Source organism: Habropoda laboriosa, unplaced genomic scaffold (assembly GCF_001263275.1).
Source record: "Habropoda laboriosa isolate 0110345459 unplaced genomic scaffold, ASM126327v1 scaffold176, whole genome shotgun sequence".
Taxonomy (NCBI): domain Eukaryota; kingdom Metazoa; phylum Arthropoda; class Insecta; order Hymenoptera; family Apidae; genus Habropoda; species Habropoda laboriosa.
Genome location: NW_017100321.1, coordinates 105,468 through 125,669, shown reverse-complemented (window position 1 = coordinate 125,669; position 20,202 = coordinate 105,468). Strand labels below are relative to the sequence as shown.

General features: G+C 43.2%; 1 protein-coding gene across 2 annotated transcripts in view; it reads left to right on the top strand.

Annotated features, from left to right (window-relative positions):
- The first annotated feature begins 5,808 nt into the window (after positions 1 to 5,808).
- The window catches only part of LOC108574270 (protein SCAI), a 21,336-nt gene continuing 6,942 nt past the window's right edge, over positions 5,809 to 20,202 (top strand). For both annotated transcript variants that reach the window (XM_017936830.1, XM_017936831.1), the window contains exons 1-2: positions 5,809 to 6,099; positions 14,054 to 14,904. In XM_017936830.1, the coding sequence (XP_017792319.1) occupies positions 5,906 to 6,099; positions 14,054 to 14,904 (1,045 nt within the window). In that variant the 5' untranslated portion in view covers positions 5,809 to 5,905. The remainder of the gene's footprint in view (positions 6,100 to 14,053; positions 14,905 to 20,202) is intronic.

Below are 20,202 nucleotides of genomic sequence, written 5' to 3'. Positions count from 1 at the left end.
ATTTGGGACACTGGTTTGGTGAAAAATTGGAAGGACTGAAATTTTTATTTCTTCCCATAGAAAAATATTATTTCACCATTATTAGAAATTTTCTTCCCACGTCTAACTTTTGATAGGTGTATTGCTGTCATTGTTAGAAATTTGAGGCTGTTGAAAAATCGGAGCTCGTGAATTTCGTTTTTATCCGTGTTTCCGAATTTGCAAAAAATTATCCCGAACCGGTGCATTTTCAGCGATGCAACGAGGAAAGCGGTTTTTCCCCTTGATACATAAAAATGGCTTTCAACGAGAGTGAATCAATTACCGTTACGAATTTCCTGGCTACTCTCTCTCTCTCTCTCTCTCTCTCGTTGTTCTCTTTTCGTTGGCTTTCATCGAGTTCGCCGCGAGACCAGAAAGTAATATATTAAAGCAGCCTTGATCTACAACGATCCCGAGCAGCGGTTTTAACGTGGTTATCATCGGCAACACGATCGTTGAAATGATAAAAAATGTATCTAACTCCGGAGAACAAATGTAATCACTGCTTGTCACGAACACAATGCATTCAACAGGTTAGTGCTGCATATTAAAAAGAGTTTATTCCCGTGCTTATATAAATCCCCCTCGGAAGATTCCTCTTCGTTACTCTTCGGAAAAAGTTCTCTGTTCTTCCCAGACATTCTAAGAAAAAATAGAATGCTAAAAGCGACCGATTACAAACATCATCGCCAATATGAAATTTTCACAAATCATTTAATCGATTAGAAAAAAGAAAAATGAATAGAATTGTGGCAAATTTCTCGAAAATTAAATTCCTATTTAAAAAAGTAGCATCGTTCCATAAATGAAACTTTCACAAATCACTTAATCAATTTAAAAAAAGAAAAATAAATAGAATTGTTACAAATTTCTTAAAAATTAAATTCCTATTTAAAAAGGTACCATCGTTCCACAAATGAAACTTTCACAAATCACTTAATCAATTAAAAAGAAAATAAATCTCAAAAATTAAATTCCTATTTAAAAAAGTAGCGTCGTTCCATAAATGAAACTTTCAGAAATCATTTACTCTGTTAGAAAAGAGTGAGTAAATAAACTTGTTAAGAATTTCTCAAAAATTAAATTCCTAACCCTTTAACCTACAATAACGTGTCAGACTCGTGGCAGAGATTCTAGTCAGGATGTGACAAAAATAGATATATCAGTAAGAAAGATTCATTGTAATCCTAACTGTCGTTTTAATTTGTAAAATTAAGGATTCCTAAATGTAATTAACCTGCAACAGATTAGCATTTGTTACTTGATACAGTACTGAAACATTAAATGGCTGACACTTAGATGCATAGTCGGAAAAGAAATCATACGTTAAGGGGTTAAAAAAGTACCATCGTGCAACTAGAGTCTGTTTTTGTCTTAAAATTCTGTGCTTCGAAAAGTTAAGAGTCTCCGACTCGAGGTACGAAAAGTCAAGGTACGAAGAACTTCGTCAAAAGTTTCGCAGAAAAAATCGCTGCAAAAAAAAAAAGAAGAAGAAAGCGCGTCTCTCGTTCGATCCCGAACGGATCGTCCATGGTCCGCTGTAAATCCCCTTAATTGGAAACAATGGGCCGACGAGCGGGTAGATTAGAGCGTTGAAAAGGCGTGCACAATCGCGGCACGCTTGTGCCGTGCGCGCGTAGATTTCACCCGAGGGAATCGTCGATATCGCGTGATTTAATTTGTTACAATTAGGGCAAAGGGTCCCTTTAGATGGGACAGCCCCGGCCAAGTGTATAGTTAAAAGATAGAGCAAGAGAGAGGGAGGGAGTAGGAGCGAGTTCACCGCGCCCTGCTATTAATATCAGTTAACGACCCGATATGATCGCTCGTCTATACTCGCAGACAGGCCGCACGACCGGCTGCCATTGGCTCTGCCTCGAGTCATAGTCTCGGACCCGTGCTGGGTGCTTCGACCACGATTCACGCCACCGATCGATCGACACATCTGACTCACCGATTACAATTCATCCAACCTTTCCGGCTAGATCAATCTCCGGCTGATTGCGGTAGGGTTACCTGCACGAGAAGAATTAAGCGGTCGGCTTGGCTGCAGCGATTAATTAGTCGATTCGATGAAGGATTAGGCTAGGTACGCGGAGAATACGTACGGTGAAGTTTGGATTTCGTGGAGTTTACTTTGGCAACGAAGTAATGTTGCGTTGAGTCAATTTTATTTCAGTGTACAGTGCCCTTCGTGAGTATTTGCCTTCGTGTTTTTACGCGAGGGTTGCAAGAGCTAAATCTTTGACTTTGATGAAATTTTTTATCGAGAGAAGTAGGTTAAATTTAGGGAGATTCGGAAGGAAAGAATTCACGTATCTCAAATTTGTCCATTTCATTAGTGGCTGCAACATTCAAATGGTTCAAACTTCTAACCTATATTGGGTATCTTTGGGTCAAAAAAGACCCAAAGACCTCACATATGTAGGAGGTGGTCTAACGTGATTAACTTTACTCAGGATGTTACTAAGCGGTTTGTTCCAAAACTACATTACACGTAGGTCTTTCCAAAGCTAAGCACGAACTGTCCTCAAGACGAAAGGCAAACGTCTCTTATGAGCCGAACCGATGGACACTCGAGTCTGGGTCTCTTTCACTCGCCAAGAGGCGCAGGCCATGTCATAAACGTGTCTTACCAGCACGCTATGTAAACCTAGACAACAAACTTTGAACATAACCTTAAGTAAACGCAAACTCGATAAGAGGAAAAATGATTTCAGGCAACGGGTCAAAAAGGACCCAAGCACCGTAATTGAGGTTAACATCGTCCTTTCAAAATCGTACCTAACCTCCAACAAACTCTCTTCTTCACCTCTCTCCCTTTCCAAAATTCTCACCGATAATAAAATACAAGACACACACACACACATAGGCACTTTCGTCCGGAACCAGCTCGAATTCGTCGAAGACATAGTGCCCAAAGGGAGTTCGACGGGCTTGCCCCATGGTCCGATATATGAAAACCGGCGCGGCGTTGTGCACACGTAGAGAGAGAGAGAGAGACGGTTGATAACAATAGCACAGGGGGCTGCCGTGGTCTATCTAGCAGGCATCCGGGCCAACGTCGAAACGAGGCTGTGCCGCGCGCGGATTACCATAAGCATTCATATATGCAGCGGCGCATTATACTTGCATACCCGGCATAAAGGTGGCCGTGTCGACGCTCGTATTGGACAACGTGGCGCAGGTATATGTATGTACCACCGGCCGGTCCGGTCCGGCCACTTACTTACGTGTACCGGACCGCCTTCACGAGTCGCTGGCACGCGAGCCTGATTGACTTGTAGATGAGGCGACACAGTCGATATACGCCAGGAGTCCACCGTCCGACTCTGAACACTCTCCCCTCTCCCTCCCCACCACTCGGCCAACTGTCATGGCTACCGATGCCCGTGCAACTGCGACTACCTCACTTCTATCTCTCCTTCTCTCTCTCTCTCTCTCTCACTCTCGTTCTACGCGTGCATGTTACGTATATGGTCGTCTTTGTTGCTTCGCTGGCGATTTGGTCGCGCGGAGTAGTAGTGTCGTTGGTCGGACTGAAAAATGCCTGGGAAAGTGAGAAAAATGGGATGGTAATGGGTTGGAAGTGCGTTAAGGTTTGAAACAGCACGGCTGTTTGGTCAGACTGATTAGATTTTTAGGGGAAGTTTAAGTGATGTGTTAGGAATGCAAGATTTGTTGCAATTGGTGGAATAATTATTGTCTATACTCTGTCCAATATAAGAATAACCTCGTTTCTTGCATGGGACGTGCCTAAGGCAAGGCTAGAACGTCCAAACCCCCACTTAACCACCTACGTTTTTCTTCGTCGTACCCTCTGCTACGCTCTCTATCTATGCGCAGAACAGACGAGAATCGGTCCGAGAGCGAGGTTATTCTTAAATTGGACGGAGTGTAGTTACATGATTTTTACGACTTCTGGTAGTCTTACTATTCTGGTGTACGAGTCACTCAGAAGCCAAAGTGACTAACTCCGTGGAATTAAATTTATCGAATGTTTTTTTCATTTATGAATAGTTGAGCACCAAGCACGTGCTTCGACACTAAAAACTGGAAGAATTTGAAAAAATGGAGTTAATCATTTTGGCTTCTGAGTGGCTCGTATAAGTGATTTCAACGACTTTGTTGGGTAGTTAGTAGATAATGTATTAAATTACATTGAACTGTTTATAGTTTTCCAAGGAACTACTTGCTCAAAATACTTTCTTAGAGCGTTCGTCTTGAGGCCATCGCTAGTCATGGGGGTTCTGCACGGTGGCTGCGCACCCCCACGAGGTTTTCGCCGTCCCTCTCCTTCTCCCACCTCCGCAGGCCCTCCTCTTTCAACGTTCCCTCGCAGCCACCGACCGTTATCTAGTTAATTAATCTCCGCCGACGGCGGCAGCCGACTAGCAGGGCGGCAAAACTCCCACCGTTTCTGCAGCCGTAACGAGCCACGACAACGAAAGTGTCGAGCGCCACCCCCTTCGCTCACCCCAGATTCACCGCTGCTCCCTCTCTCAAACTTTCAAATTTTAATTATTGTCAAAAAGAATTTTAATGAAATTCATTGTGGCGAAAACGTGGTTCGGGGCTCGTTTTCAAAATGAACGGGGTGCTGAAATTTCGAGACGAAGAACAAGAATAGTCCCTTTGGAGAGACATTTTTGTAACATTCAAATATTCATGGTGAATTACTTAAGTGCTATTTCTTAACTCTGAGCCTTGAAATATACCTCAACCTTTCGTACTGCTTCCTAATTCGAAGTATTACAATCATAGCCAATGTTTATTAATATATCGTAAATACATTATATTGTTAAATATATGTCAACCAACGTATACACGAAAAAATCAGTAACAATTATCAACAATATCTCCTATCTACCGTCAGATTTCCACAGAAACGTCACCTACCACTTAATCATCCAAAATCATAATGAACTTGCTTGGTCAATTTTTGTACCTCACCTTAGGTACCCAAAACACAAGTAACAACCATTGAACTTAAACCTACCCACCAAATCTCCATCAAATCTCAACACACCTTAACCTTTTCGCTACTAACGACGACTGTAGCCGTCTATCGTTCAACGCTCGCTGTGTCCCAACAGCGACTACAGTCGTCCCTAAAGAATTCCCAAAAAATCGTATCATTGATCAATTTTATAAAATGTCATTACCATAAAACGTCTTAAACTACGATTTCTTCCCGCCAATTCGTTACATCGTCCAGCAAAAATGAAACTACCATGCTCCTTATCCAGCGAAGTAGCGTTCATTGTTAGCATAATCGCGATGAAACAGTCCGTCGAATGTAAACATCCTACCCAAAGATGAATCCCAGTATCGAAAGGGTAAATTCCCCAAAAGAACCTCTTCTCAACGATCACCATCCAAACTTCGCTCCAACCCAAACCACCGACAGTGGCGCCATCCCAACCCAATCTTCGTCACACTCTCCGCACTTGCTCTCCCAGTTCCAAACAGCCTCCGGATAACCCGAAACCCACCCTAACCACCACCAAAACCCTCGATCGATTTCCAGCGATTTACCCACCGACAGAATTTCATCGATCCGCCTCCGGCTGGATTCCGCGGGGTGAATCGACGCGTAGTCTACCGGCGGAGCGCACAGATGTCCCAGGTGGACGTTGCGGCGCGTGCGGATCGGTCTCGTGGCGTGGCGTTGTGTTGGTGGCGTGGTACGGCACGCACGGTGCGCCCCCTGATGCGGGGTGGGCAAGTATTGATTGGGTCGGCGCGTTGCTCGCCGCGTCTGAGTAGTCAGAGTGCAAGAGAGGGTGGCGGAATCGGCAGGCGCCATCACGCGGGGCCACCGCGACCGTCGTCTGAAGGGCCGTCGTCCAGCCAGTGGCCGCGATCTCGATTCACCGAAAAGATGGTCATGATGGCTGGCATGGACGACCACGAGCGAAAAGTCGTCCTCGAGTTCTGCCACCTGCTCGAGAAGAGCAAGCAGCTGTTCAACGGGCTACGGGATCTGCCACAGTACGGTCACAAGCAGTGGCAGGGCTACTTCGGGCGCACCTTTGACATCTACACCAAGCTCTGGAAGTTCCAACAGCAGCACAGGTAAGACGGGAGAGAAAGAGGAGAAAGACGATCGTAACAGCAGACGAATAAAGAAACGACGAGACGCGGGACGTGTGTGTCTGTGTCTGTGGCTGTTTGTGTGCGACTGTGTGTGTGTGTGTGTGAGAGAGAGAGAGAGAGAGAGAGAGAGAGAAAGGATAGGGTAGAAAATTGTAAAAACGCGTGTGTGCGTGACGAAAAGGAGCGTGCAGGAACCGCGTTGTAGGCTGAGTCATCCCTTCGTGGAGACATAGGGTGACCAGGCCTGGTGGTGGCCTGAGACTTGGCTCAGCTTGGCTGGCGTGGCCGTGCATCGATCACACGCGCCACACACGAATCCTCCGCCACGAGGTCCTTCGACGCGATTCCCAACTCTCTGTCACAGGATCCACACGAACGCCGCTACTCGGGGGGGGGGAACCGAGACTCGCGACGGAAAGGGCCGATCGCGAGCCCGCCACACGCGGTAGTAGCGTAAACTCCCCAGAGTAAACGGGGAATAGGGATTGACACGATACGCGATACTACTCCTCTCTGCTGTACTAGGACCACGGGTCCTTTTACGCGCTCGGACACCATGTGACGTGAGCGTGAATGGAGAATGGTGCGCGCGAGTGAACACCGCCACGCGTGTATACATACGTGTATGTTACGTGTACACCTGTGTTTCGTTCGTCATCTAGCCCACCGCTATCGCTGCTTTCATTGCTTTAGGGGATGTACACTCTCCCGTCCGATACGTCGTGTCGGACACATGCTACACTTTTCAACCGAACTTCCGTCGAGGTTCGTTTTCACGTGTAACAGAGATTCTCTTCGAAACGTCGACGATCGGTAGATGTTCCGGGAAGAACTTTTGTTAAAGTCGTTTATTCTTGACACGTTCACCGCCACGTTGGTCACTCAGAATGAATACCAACATCCTAGCTAATCAGACGTTACTTTGAATTTAAATAGAAAATGGTACAGCATAATACTATGCTTCAAATCACGTAAATCCAGCGTGGTAGTCAACGTGTTAACACATCCGCAATACGTGTCCGACGGTACTTTCATCTTGCAATTCAAAACAAAAGAAAAATTCTCTCCGAGAGTTACCCGATCGAGTAAGCCAAAAGAAACACAGGTCCAAGAACGATTTAAATACATTTAAGACATCCACCAAAGAACCACGTATCTTCACGTTAGAAAGAAAAAAGAAGAGAAAATCGCACACAGGGAAACATTTACAAAGGACAATGTAGATAGGTATTTTTAGTATTACACTCCTATCGATTCCCCTTTCTTAAACAGTTCTCAATTATATCACATTTTCCCCGCTATCAACATCGTCGATTATCTCTCCTCGTCGATCGTTCTTCGTCCGGTCCAAGCTACCGGAAACCACGTGACCGGGATCCTCGTGGCCAGCACATCGCGCGGATCCTCGTCGTTCGAGAGCGTAATTCCTTTTTCCCCCCTTTTTCTCGCCGCGTCGTTCACACCCTGCCTCTGTAAGCCGCCCTTGTAAACCCTCGGGGGGGGGGAGTTTCTTGCGTCTTCGGGTGTGTTACCAGTTTCGCTTGATTGGCCCACTTGGGCCAGAGACAGGCGGGCAAAGCCTCTGGGTCTCTTTATTTACCCTTTCGATTCTGTTGCACCGGATGCCCGGTAATCTTCGACCCTTTGTCCCTTTCCTTTTGATCGTAAAGTGTCATCAACTTGGCCCCGGCTGGTCGCTCGGCTGATGGTGCGACTCGACAAAGAGTCAATTGTCTATCCAGCTATTCACACGGCTCGCGTTCGTGCAGACATGTGACACCTAGCCAAACTCGCGGTACGTGTAGGTACATGTGCATACACGCGTCATGTGTGCACCACCAAGCATACTCGGTGTAATTGTGACTCCTCATTATGGAAAAATTCGGTTGGGGTTGTGGAGTAGAGCTTTTTTTTCTCGCAGACGAAGCTTCGTTTTTTTCTTTTCTTTCTTGTTTGGTTTTCTTTTGTTGCCTCGTCGGTGATTATTGTTTATTCGGAGGAGACCGCGAAACGGATGATTCCCGGGGAAAAGATTAGAGACGAAGGTTTGGAAAAATTAGATTGAAATTGTGGAATAGAATTTTTTTCTCTTTTTGTGGAAATTCATATTTATAGCGTTGCAGCGTTTGTCGTTGATTGTTATTTCCTAGGCGACCACGGAACAGGTGATTCCCCGGTGAAAATATTAGATACTTAGCTTCCTTTCGTAGAAAGTCATTTTTCAAAATTTCTCGCATACACCGTTGGTTATTTTTACCCTTAGCTAACCAAGCAGAGGGTAATTCTCCGCGACAAAATTAGTTTAAAGTCACGGGGTAAAGGTTCTACACGCTTCTGTATTCTCCAGAAAATCGATTCACCAAATTCATCGTTATTCCTCACTTTTACTCGCATCAGTGTCTATAAAGCAGCGAATAAAATGAAGTCCAATTCGCGCAAAAAGAAAATACAGCAAGCATTATAATCAGTATCAATGTTGTAGTGTTTGATATAAAAATGTGGTTTATTATAACATATTAGAATTAAAGTTAAGGTAACAGGACTGTACATACACGATTACGACTCTTAACGATACGCTCGACTTCCAACTGTACACTGTCCTTTTCCATCGGCGACGCATCGGCCTGACTTTTGTCCCTCGTCGCTTTCCCTTTTACCGCCTTCTCCCAGTTCTTAAGGGGTTAGGACACAGCAATATTTTGAAAAAATCGAAATTTTTGTTTCGTCTTAAATAGTAGTTTCAGGTCTTGAGAACAGAATGCAAAAGGTTTCACGTGGATTCCAGGCTTCGATACAAATTATTTCTCCAAGTACCGTTTCGAGAGTGAATTCGAACCGAGAGTGAAGATATCTCGAGTTCTACCTCAGCAATGACATTAAAATTTCACAGTTACCTTTACTGTAATATCTATTAGGCACTGACGATCGATTTTTTTACATTTTCCCATTATTTTGTGAAGTGTAAAAAAGTAAGAAATCGTTCAATTTAAAATATCTGCCGTTTTGTTAATTTTCACAAAAATTGAAATGTGGGATCGTCAATGCATAGAGAATATATCACAGTTCGCGACATTTTTGGGATTCTGGATACAGTTAACTCGATTTGTAGAAATCCTGCACACCAGTTGGCCATCTTGAAGAAAAGATATTCCGAACGAAAACGGCGAAAGGCATAAGAACAGATTATTTTCTGAATATTACAAGCATTTCTTTACAGTTCATAGTATAGTAAATTGTCTGAGAAAATCCGTCCCGAAGACGGTGAAGCGAGCACCTTGAAGCCAGGCCCAGCGCTTTGGGTTTTTCCCTTTTCGCGCATGGGGTGGACAGGGATCGGCAGGACGACGCGTACACACTCTTCACGAGACCGTTGAACGCGTACTTTTTACGAACGACGCTCAGACAACGCGGGAATAGTCTTCGTGTAAAATACACCGTTGCGAGAACGTAGAAACGTTTAATTAATTTCACGCCCACCCTACTCCGAGTTAGAGTACTTTCTGACAATTGAAATACAAAATTTTATATCAATCGACTATTCACTTTTTGCTGTACCGTCGTTTAAAAATCATATATTTTACCCACTTGTTACCGTGTGTAAGGAAAATGAAAGAATAGACGCGTATTTGATGCTAAAAGCTTTATTCGTGAGGTGTGGGTTGCTTGGTTAAACCGTTACTCTTCGACTGTCTAAGCAAGACTGGCTTTCCGGCTAGGAAAGCCCCTTTGTCCCGCCGTTCCCAAAAATGCGTCACCAAGGGCCTCGAGGGTTCGTCGCCGATGTTCGTGGCGTCTTAGTCCTCGGGCCCGATATCGCCTGCTCCTATTACTATAAACATCCAGGCTGGCCGCCCTCGATTTCTCTTACACGTGCCTTAACCCCTTAAAACTACACGCCAAGTTGTAACTGTTATTCTTAAAAACTACGATACTTTTCTCGCCGAAAGTTCTCGGGTAAGTGCCGTGCCTTTTTGACACAGTCCTCTTCCCAGAGAGTGCCAAGAGTCTTCGCTAGTCTACGCGCTACGAGGCATCGGTGACGTTGGGCCACCGGCCCCGTGCACGCGTCCTCTTTGCGTTAGCACAATTTCAAGAAACAGAGCACGGTGTAGGCTATTAACCAAATGTATTATTTAATGAATTTAAGCGGTGGCTAAGATACTCGGGTGTCCGTCTCGCTCGACGACTATAACGAGAGTGTCCTATCCTGCGTTGCCCCCGAAAAACCGTTAGAGCCTCCTAGTTCGACTGTCCGGGGAAAGGGCTTAGTTTATGGCACCCTAGGGTGCTCGCGCGCCTTCCCTTCCAGTGACTCTGGGTGACGAAATCCACTTCGCCGCCGAAATCTCGCATTCCTTACATTTGTGTTCGGCAACAGGACGTCGGGTCCTTTGCCACTGGTTCCTACGTCGCCGAGCCTATCTCCCAATAACAGATTCTAAGATTCTCAGATTCTCCCTTTACAAGAGGCCTGTGCCGCTAAATGCGTCGTCTCTGACACGTGCGTCTTCTAATATGACAACTGACGCTACGTACAATATCCTACGAACATCGATACGAAATGGAAACAATAAAACAGAACGATAAACTCTCACGATTAACGTCCTCGAAAAAACAGAAACCTTTATTCCGCAGAAACGTTACTCCACATTTCCTCGCGAGAACGTGCCACGATTACTGAAACACCCTGTGTATTGTGTAAAAGGACATGGAGATGTGTTGGACGCGTGACTGTTAATAAATATCGAGGACGCTCTTTCACGATCGGTTCCACGCGTCAAAACAATGGAGAAACTTTCTCCCATGTGTGTGTGTGGTTACCGGTTTCAAAAGTATCGCGGATTTTCCTCCTGCCTTCTACTGCTGCTGCTGTGTATTTTTTTTTTCCTTTTTTTATTGAGTCGCTTGTGCGTTCGTTCGTTCGTTCGTTGTGCAGGCATATCGGTACTTTGTTTTGTCCTTTTGAGGTTTCTTGAGGGTGAGAGGGAGGGAAATTTTACGCGGAGGCTGGTGTATTGTGTCGGGTTTTGTGAAACGGTTTGTCCTTTTATGGATCTTGCTTGTGGTTCTCGTTTGAAGTAGCGGTTGCGAGAGGGTTTAAATTGAAATTGTTGCACCACTGTGTTAAAGAATATTCCAAGAACTTTTTTAGGTATATACATTATCGTTCGAAAATTTCTTCCTTTCGTTTCATTCAGTCGAGTTTGATTTTTTTTTTTTAGCAAATACAGTGGATTCCGGTTAATTGGGACCGCCGTTTATTTGAGACAGATACCGAAGAACGGAACATTTTCAATGTTATCTTATTACTTATTGTTAGCTTTGTTTGCGTGCTTAAGGGGGTATCCTAGTCTAGAGTGTCATTTTTTAGGGATTTTTTTGTAAGGAAAGTACAAGTTCCTCAGTATGTATTAATGTTTTAAGAAAGTTCGCAATTTCTTTCAAGTGAAAATAATCAAAACTATCTGAATTATATATCATTCAGTGCGGTCCCTTTAAAAACAAGTGTCCTACTGGCTGACACGATTCCGCCCGTTCTGTTTATCCGAAATGAAAAAACCGAGAGGATTCTTGATCAGTACAACTGTGACTATGGTGTGAACCAGAATGAAAAAAAAATAGTGAAAATTTAGAAAATGGCGTCACTTTGAATTTTGTCGACTTTTTTTCGTCTTTCAGAGGCTCTAAAAATCAGAAGAACACATATTTCCGCATAATTCTGGTTCAGACGATAACGAAACATCCATCGAAGGTGCACGTAAAATTTCGAGTCAATCGGACAACTAGAACTTGAGATATCGTGTCAGCCACTTAGAAAAACATGGTTTCGAGAAAAACGCGTTTAAAGTTTCTCGTACCAGTTACAGGAGAATGGTATACTTACGACTACGGGCTTTAACCATCTGTTACTTCCTCAATTTTACGAATTCGGAAAATTCGTTCGACAGTTATACCTCTGCAAATGTCTACTTTCAGAAAATGTAAGAAAAAGAAATCGATTTTTTCTTAAAGTCCAGACTAGAATACCCCCTTAAACACGCATTTGTATTCAAGTCCGAGTGTTACATACGTTTTTCAATAAATCCTTTTTGACTTCATTTTTCACGTTGTTCAGATTTTGTGTAAGAGCAAGGAATTACAGGCGCTTAAAATAACTGATGTTAAAATAACGTCGGTTCGCTCGGGCAACTTTTTTTTTTTTTTTTTTAACAGGCTTGCGCCTGTCGGGCTTCTTTCTTGATTTTTGGCGTAGATCCGCCCTATACTCTAAAAGAATTTCGAGAAATTAGGTAGCCTAAAATAAAATTTTATTAATATAAGAAATAAAGTAGAAATCATGCAGGAAATGTTGCAAAAAACCTTCTGGAACCTGAAGTGCGATACTGTGTGGGCCGCTGCCCTTTTTCCCGTTTTTATACGTTTCCTCGGCCGTTGGGACCGTGCAAGCCTTGTGGTGGGGGTGCGGCCTGCGCTCATCCTTGTCTAGGGCCCCCTGCGGCTCGGGCCCCGCGGTCGTTGCCTGGCCGCGTCGCACAGCGCCTTACATTTGCCTGTCGAAATTCGCTTTTTTGGGACAAATTAATCCGGTCCCGATTAACCGGGATCCACTGTACAAAATAGTAGATGTTGTAATTTAAAGTTAATTTCCTTTGTACGAAAGTAGAATTATTTTTACAATTGTGAAATTTTTGATCGAGAAGTTTGCTTCTATTTTACGTGAAATTTTGCGAATATCTGTTTTCTGTTACATTAACCCTTTCATTCGAAGTTCTTGTGCGCGTATTGTAAATCGGAATAATAATTGGAATAACAAACGTAATTGATGTTTTACGAGTACGAACTCTGGATTAAAATTGTCTGGGTAAATTTTCAAACGTTTCATGCTCTCGTTGTGTCAAAATATCGACACACCGATGTATCGAACGAGTGTAATCATTCTCATTGCCGAAAGGATTAATCTCGTGGATAGGAATCGAAGATCGATAAATTTGAAAATACTGTAAACATGTGTATATATAAATTTCAGCAATTTTAGCAATAGCACAAAATCAAGCGAAAAAAAGAGAAACTTCCCATAAAATTCACTCCGACTTCCCCAAATTCGTTTCGTCGATAATCGAAAGCCCGATTAACTTCGAAACATTACACTACGAAGCTGTCAGAAATTCAGCAAAAAAAAAAAGAAAAACAAATTTGCATCCACTTTTACCTTAATCAAAGATCCAACAAACATCTCGTAATTATTACAGCTCGCAAAGAACATGCTAATCAACCAGACAAACAAACTACTCGCCTATTTCTTCCCTTCGTTCAAACACAAACAAACTTCCACAAATTCCTCGATTCCTTTGCTCTACCTCTCAACAAAACCCACCAAACAAGCTAAACGCAATCGCACAGCAATTCCTTCTGCACCTATACAGGGTGCTTCAAAAACAAACGTTAACACTTACATAGAGAATTTGTATTTCGCAAAGAAAAGATTCACAGTGGACAAGAGGAGATCTTCTGAACATAAAGTGTTGACTAGAAAAAAAATACGTGTCGAATAGTTTTTCGAGTACTGCAGTACATCGAAGTTTAACGAAAATCGGTGATTATCGTTTCTTCTCTTTTTAGTCTGTTCAGTAATTACCCCTTTGAGTACGATAGACTCACATATTCAGACTCACTGATAAAGTTATATATTTTCATTGCATACAGATAATTCGAGTGACTCTGATTTTGCGGTAATTTCGTTGAAAAGAAAAAAGCAGTGGCCGAAATTATGCGTTACACAAGAACTAACCGGTACTTCGACTCGACACTTTTCGACCTGCAATCATACATCGTCACTTCTCGTTTCTCTCTCTCTGTAACTGTTCACATTTGCCACAAAACCACCCTGTATAACCCAATAACGTGTGCGTACATACACGCGACTGTCTTCCAGGACGATACTGGACACGAAGTACGGGCTGAAGAGGTGGCAGATCGGCGAGATAGCGAGCAAGATCGGCCAGCTCTACTACCATTACTACCTGCGCACCAGCGAGACCAGCTACCTTCACGAGGCCTACTCGTTCTACGCGGCGATACGCGGCCGCGCGTACTACAGGTGTGCCGCTAAAGAGGACAGGAGTGACCTGATGGTGAAGAAGCTCAGGTACTACGCCCGTTTCATCGTCGTCTGCCTCCTGCTCAACCGTATGAAGCTTGTACACGAGCTCGTCCAAGATCTGGACAAACAGATCGCAGATTACACGAGCACCTACGAGCCGGACGATCAACTCGAATGGAATCTGGTCCTCGACGAGATAAAGGCGTTCGTGAAGGCTGAATCGGCGGTAGGAGTGGTGCACTCGGACTCGAATCCTGTTATATTAACCCACAGGCTTGGACCTCAGACATCGCCACTCGTGGAACGTACGCCACCCATGTGCCTATCACTGCAGGAGATCCTGATTGTCGGCAATTGCGCCGATCAGGTGAAGTTCAGTGAATTGTCGATGGACATGTTCAGGATGCTGCAGACCCTCGAGAGGGAGCCAAGGGACGACCCTAATCACCTGCACGACGCGTCACCAGCTGGACGAATGCCGTTCAGGCCTGGCGCTTACCCAGGCCCGGAGAACGGCGCGCCACGACGGGACAATCCACACAAGTACCTGTTGTACAAGCCCACCTACAGCCAGGTACAGGTATTCCTCGCGAGCGGCTTCAAGGAGCTGCCCGCGAACGGCGCGCTGTTGCTCTACTTGTCGGCGGACGGCTGCTTCTCCACCGTCAAGCATCCGGAAGAAAGTGAGTGTTCCCTTTGATCCCGTCTACTGAAATGCTTCCGCGAGTATTTCTGTTTTTTTTTTTCTCTCTTTATTTTTGCCGAGGCGCCTTGGCTGAGCCATTTCAACCGCTGTTCGTTCGAACGAGGAGGGGTCCGGGGCCCCTGAATAATCACTTGGGGTCTTGTTAGGGGGTGTATAGTGTCAGGCTTTTTCGTTTCGCCTTTGTGTTCGAGGTGGTTTGATTGTGTTTGACTTGGCAGGTTGCGCTCCGTGTTCCTCTGTTTTCCTTGTTGCATAGGGTAGGGAAGGTGTGAAGGGTGTTTTCTGAGGGTTGCTGAGTATGGGAGTGAGGTTTGAGGTGGTTTGTCGTGATATGTTGCGCTCTGTATTGCGCCTCTTTTATTGCTGGTTAGAGAAAGGAAGGTGTAAAGGGTTTTTCGAAACTGTTGATAAGTATGGGCTTGATGTTTGAGGTGGTTTGTCGTGGTATGTTGTGCTTTGTATTTTGCCTTTTTCATTGCTAATTAAGAAAGAGAAGGTGTACGGAGATTTTTTTAGTAATTGTTGATAAGTATGGGCTTGATGTTTGAGGTGGTTTGTCGTGGTATGTTGTGCTCCGTATTTTACCTTTTTCATTGCTAATTAAGGAAGAAAAGGTGTACAGGGTTTTTTTAGTAATTGTTGACAAGTATGGGCTTGCTGTTTGTCGTGGTATGTAGTGCTCCGTATTTTGCCTTTTTCATTGCTAATTAAGAAAGAGAAAGTGTAAATGATTTTTTTAGTAATTGTTGATAAGTATGCGCTTGATGTTTGAGATGGTTTGTCGTGGTATGTTGTGCTTTGTATTTTGCCTTTTTCATTGCTAATTAAGGAAGAGAAGGTGTACAGGGTTTTTTTAGTAAATGTTGACAAGTATGGGCTTGATGTTTGAGGTGGTTTGTCGTGGTATGTAGTGCTCCGTATTTTGCCTTTCCCATTGCTAGTTAGAGAAAAGAAAGAGTAAAGAATTTTTGGTGATCGTCGACGAGCTTGATGTTTGAAGTGATTTGTCGTGGTAGGTTCGATGGAACAGCTTCTGAACAGTCTGTAGCTTTCTTGTTTGAAACGATAGGCTAAATCCTTCGTTAATTGATAGAGGAAGGTGCAGAGAAGGTATACCGTAGTACACCAACAAACTGAAAACTCTACAAATCACATCTCCAAGACAACACTCTGTATCACCTGTAAAAGCCTGTAGAATCCCCTTTCGTTCGTGCAACGACCTAAAAATCGCCAAGCCGAAAGCGGTTCGCGCGTGTCGCTAGCCAGTTGGTCGATCAAAGCCTCGGTGGCGTGTTGTTCCCGTTTTTCTCCACCACCACCCCCCCGGGTGGCGAAAAATAGTCGCGTCTGAAAAAAGGCGTTTGGCCTCCGTTGATCGGCCGAAAATTACTTATCGCTAGCAGAGGGCGGCCGTTGATGCACGGCATAAAACGAATCACCCGCTCGGCGAAGCCGAAATTTGGACGCGTGTCGACCATTTTCGGTCAGTTTCCTCCTGTCGTTAATCTGCACGTGTCCACGATTTTCTCAACGGGTTTTCCGTGTCCGGTTAGGCCGGCAAACGGATAAGCCGTGTTACGCGCGCGGTGGATCCACGTCCATAAACGGCGTGCCGCTAATTGGATCGACCGGCGGGACCGCGTCGTCGTCTTTCTCCAATTCGATCTACCGCAATGGCTTCTGATCGACGATAAGGAGTGGACCGCGAGAAAACGAAGAGAGAAAAAAGAAATTATCGCTAGGTTTTCAACCCTTTGCTCTCGTAATTGCTTTCGTAACGAACAGAACAGACGCGTGGCCAGAGATGATTTACGAGTCAAGTGAAGGGGGTAAGTCGGTATTAGCGTAGAGGAGAACGTAAGAAATTGGAACATGCAATCGAGAGAGGAGTTGATAATTAATACGATTATGAAATTAGGCGAAATATGTGTCACGGTCGGATAGAGAAATGGTTGTCACGGTTCAATACCATGTGAATCGTAAGAGTGCGTTTTTAAAAGATCAGCTAGATCCTATAAAGAAATCTAATAACGTCAAGGTAGCAATGGTTCTGTTAATATTGAAGAGTTAACGTTAATTCCTGACACTTTGGATTTATCATTTTCTCTTCTTCTTTTGTAAAGTGAAGGTTGGTGTTTAATACTTTGATAGTTTTGTTCTGTTTTATCGGTCCACCCCGTATAGGGGTAGGCTGGCTGTGTCTGATTCGAGTGACCAGAAACGAAACGATGTTTCGTGTATCGGGATGTTAGGTATCGGTAGGATTATGTAAAGTCGAGCGGGGAAGACCGGAAAGTGTTTCTGGGTTTGATGGAATTGACGATGGTGGCGAGCTGTGGTAAAACTGGGCAATTGTAACTCGAATTTTAACGTGATTGCGAGTCTTTCTGGAGCTAACGATGATTTTCTGGGTTTATCGAGAGTTTTCTTAAGTTTGAAATAGGTCATCTCAAAGGCCGAGAAACACACACGTCGATAATTATTATTTTCACACTTTTCTTTATAATCGATTGTGAACTTTAATTTTCAACGTCCAAGTTTTTAGTGGAGGTTTCGATGTATCTTTCATAGGAGACGGCTGTTAGGATATATTTTGCTCAGACTAGTCATTATTTAGAGCTGAAAGGTAGATTTAGAAGAGAGAGTAAAAGCTTCAGAAAAGCTGTTCTAGCTTGGTGTGTTATAGAAGCTTTGCTGCATTAGTTGAGAAGAATAATTAATATTTGGCAACAGTTAAGAAATTGATACTACTAGGAAACGTTGGTTTAATCACCTCGTGCTATTCGTACCACTTGCTGAAATATCATCGATGCATCTTCACCGAACAGAAATAACTATTCGACGTACAAATTCTACACCCCTCTCAAATTCACTCGGAACAATTCTCTTTCATACCTAAAAATAGCCAAGTCCTATTGACACGTTTCCCATTTTCAAACTTTCTAATTTTACCTTGCGAATTTCTAAATTTCGAACGCCCAAATTTTCACGTTTCTTAATCTCGAACGTCCGAATTTTCAAATTTCAGATTTTCAGAAGTGAAATTTCAAACTTTCAGATTTCAGATTTTCAATACGCAAATTTCAAATTTTCAAACTCCGAATTTTCAAGTTTCTTAATCTCGAGCGTCCGAATTTTCAAATTTCAGATTTTCAGTAGGGAGATTTCAAACTTTCAGATTTCAGATTTTCAGTACTCAAATTTCAGACTTTCAATACTCAAATTTTCAAGTTTCTAAATCTCGAGCGTCCGAATTTTCAAATTTCAGATTTTCAGAAGTGAAATTTCAAACTTTCAGATTTCAGATTTTCAGTACTCAAATTTCAGACTTTCAATACTCAAATTTTCAAGTTCCAAGTTTCGAGAGCTCGAAGTCTTCGAATTTCAAATTTTCCAATTTCAAATTTCCATATTCTCAGATTTCAAAACCGCCAAGCTCTCATTCCTCAATTTCCCAAATTCTCCAATCGCAAATTCGAAAATCCCACCTTCCACACCTGGTCCATCGTGCACACATATACAACACACATCTCTCAAGTTCGCTCAAAACAATTCTCCTCCATACCTAAAAATAATCAAGTCCCATTGACACGCTGGAAGTCCAGTGTCCACATTGTTCTGCGACAAAAATTCGCGCCACAATGTCCCCTTCTCCTCGAGATCAACGCCTTTAATTGGACCCGCGAAAAGATCAGCACAAGGCGTCCGCGTGGCTCAAGTAGAACAAGAAAGAAACACTCATACACACACACATCGAAAGAGAGAGAGAGAGAGAGAAACACCAGTGTGTGTTTCTTCGTCTTCTTTTTTTTTTTCTTTCGTTCTTTCTTTCGCCTTTAATTAGTGCCCATCCTCGTGAAACTTTCATGCTCGGATCGAAAGAAGACATCTCGAGAGTCGACTCGCGAGATGCACACGACCATGACCCTTTATCGCAGTGCCCGTTGAATTAACTAAATAGAAAATCCAGGTCGTTTAGATGGTTTCCTAATATTCCACGTGCCACGATGTTCGACCGCGACCGCCATTATCCACCAGACGATCTTTAATAATTATCCGCCGTTCGAAGGAAATTTTTTTATCGATTAACAACTCGTTTATTAAACGCTGGGGATAACTATGCAACGCTTTCTGTGTGTATTTTACTTTTTTTTTTTTTTTTTTTTTTGTAAAATTTCTGTCAAAGTATTGGGTATTCGCATGTTGTAACAAGTGTGTCGATATTAGTCGTCGTTTATATTTTAAACCGTATGTTAGTCTGGTTAATTTTTGTGACTTTTCGAGAATTTTGGGATGAGGGGAATTTAATGTTAACAAGGTGAGGTAAATTGAGCCTCTTTGATTTTCAAATTTTCAACTTTCAAACTTCCAAATTTCAAATTTTCAACTTTCAAACTTCCAAATTTCAAATTTTCAACTTTCAAACTTCCAAATTTCAAATCTTCAACTTTCAAACTACCAAATTTAATATTTTCAAATTTTAAATTTTCAACTTTCAAATCTTTAACTTTCAAATTCCCGATGCATTGCGTTTTCAATGGTAAATTGTCAAATCTATCCACCAGACTAACCTAGCAAATTTTGAGGTTATCTTCTATCTTTTTTGTCGCATTGGTCTATGTATAGTTTGCATCGTGTATACTAAAGATATTTTCGAAAACCGAGAACATACATAAAACCAACTTCTCTGATCGCTCTGCCATTCCTACAAAAGAAATACAAAAAATTCTATAAAACGATCGTTTCACAGAATCTCGAACACTTCGCAAAAACAGGTTCGCCATAAAATCATTCGAAACGAACAATCTCATAAAAAAGAAAAAAGAAAAACTACAAACGACAATTTCACAAAGTCCCAAACACCCGAAAAAGATAACCGATGCGGCAAAAACTTTTCTAATAATCCACTGGAATATCGTAGAATAATTTCTATTACTCCGTACGAGAGCCCCTGAAAATCCATGACCTTCGCGTGACCCGTTTTCATCCACGAAACGAGCAGAGAGAGCGCGTTCAAAATTTGCCCACCTATTTCCAAACCGTTCCTCTCTACATACTCCGCTTATATTCTGTGTCGTGATATTTCTCTCCCCAATCATCCTGCCATCTCTTTCTCTAACCGCTCTCTTCAAAATCTACACACACACACACACACACAGTATCCACTAGATGAGCACTCGTGCCGCCTAAACGTTACACGTAAGACGCCTCTTCGAATAGAAAAGAAACAAAAAAAAACGCGAAAACGAGAGAGAGAGAGAGAGAGAGAGAGAGA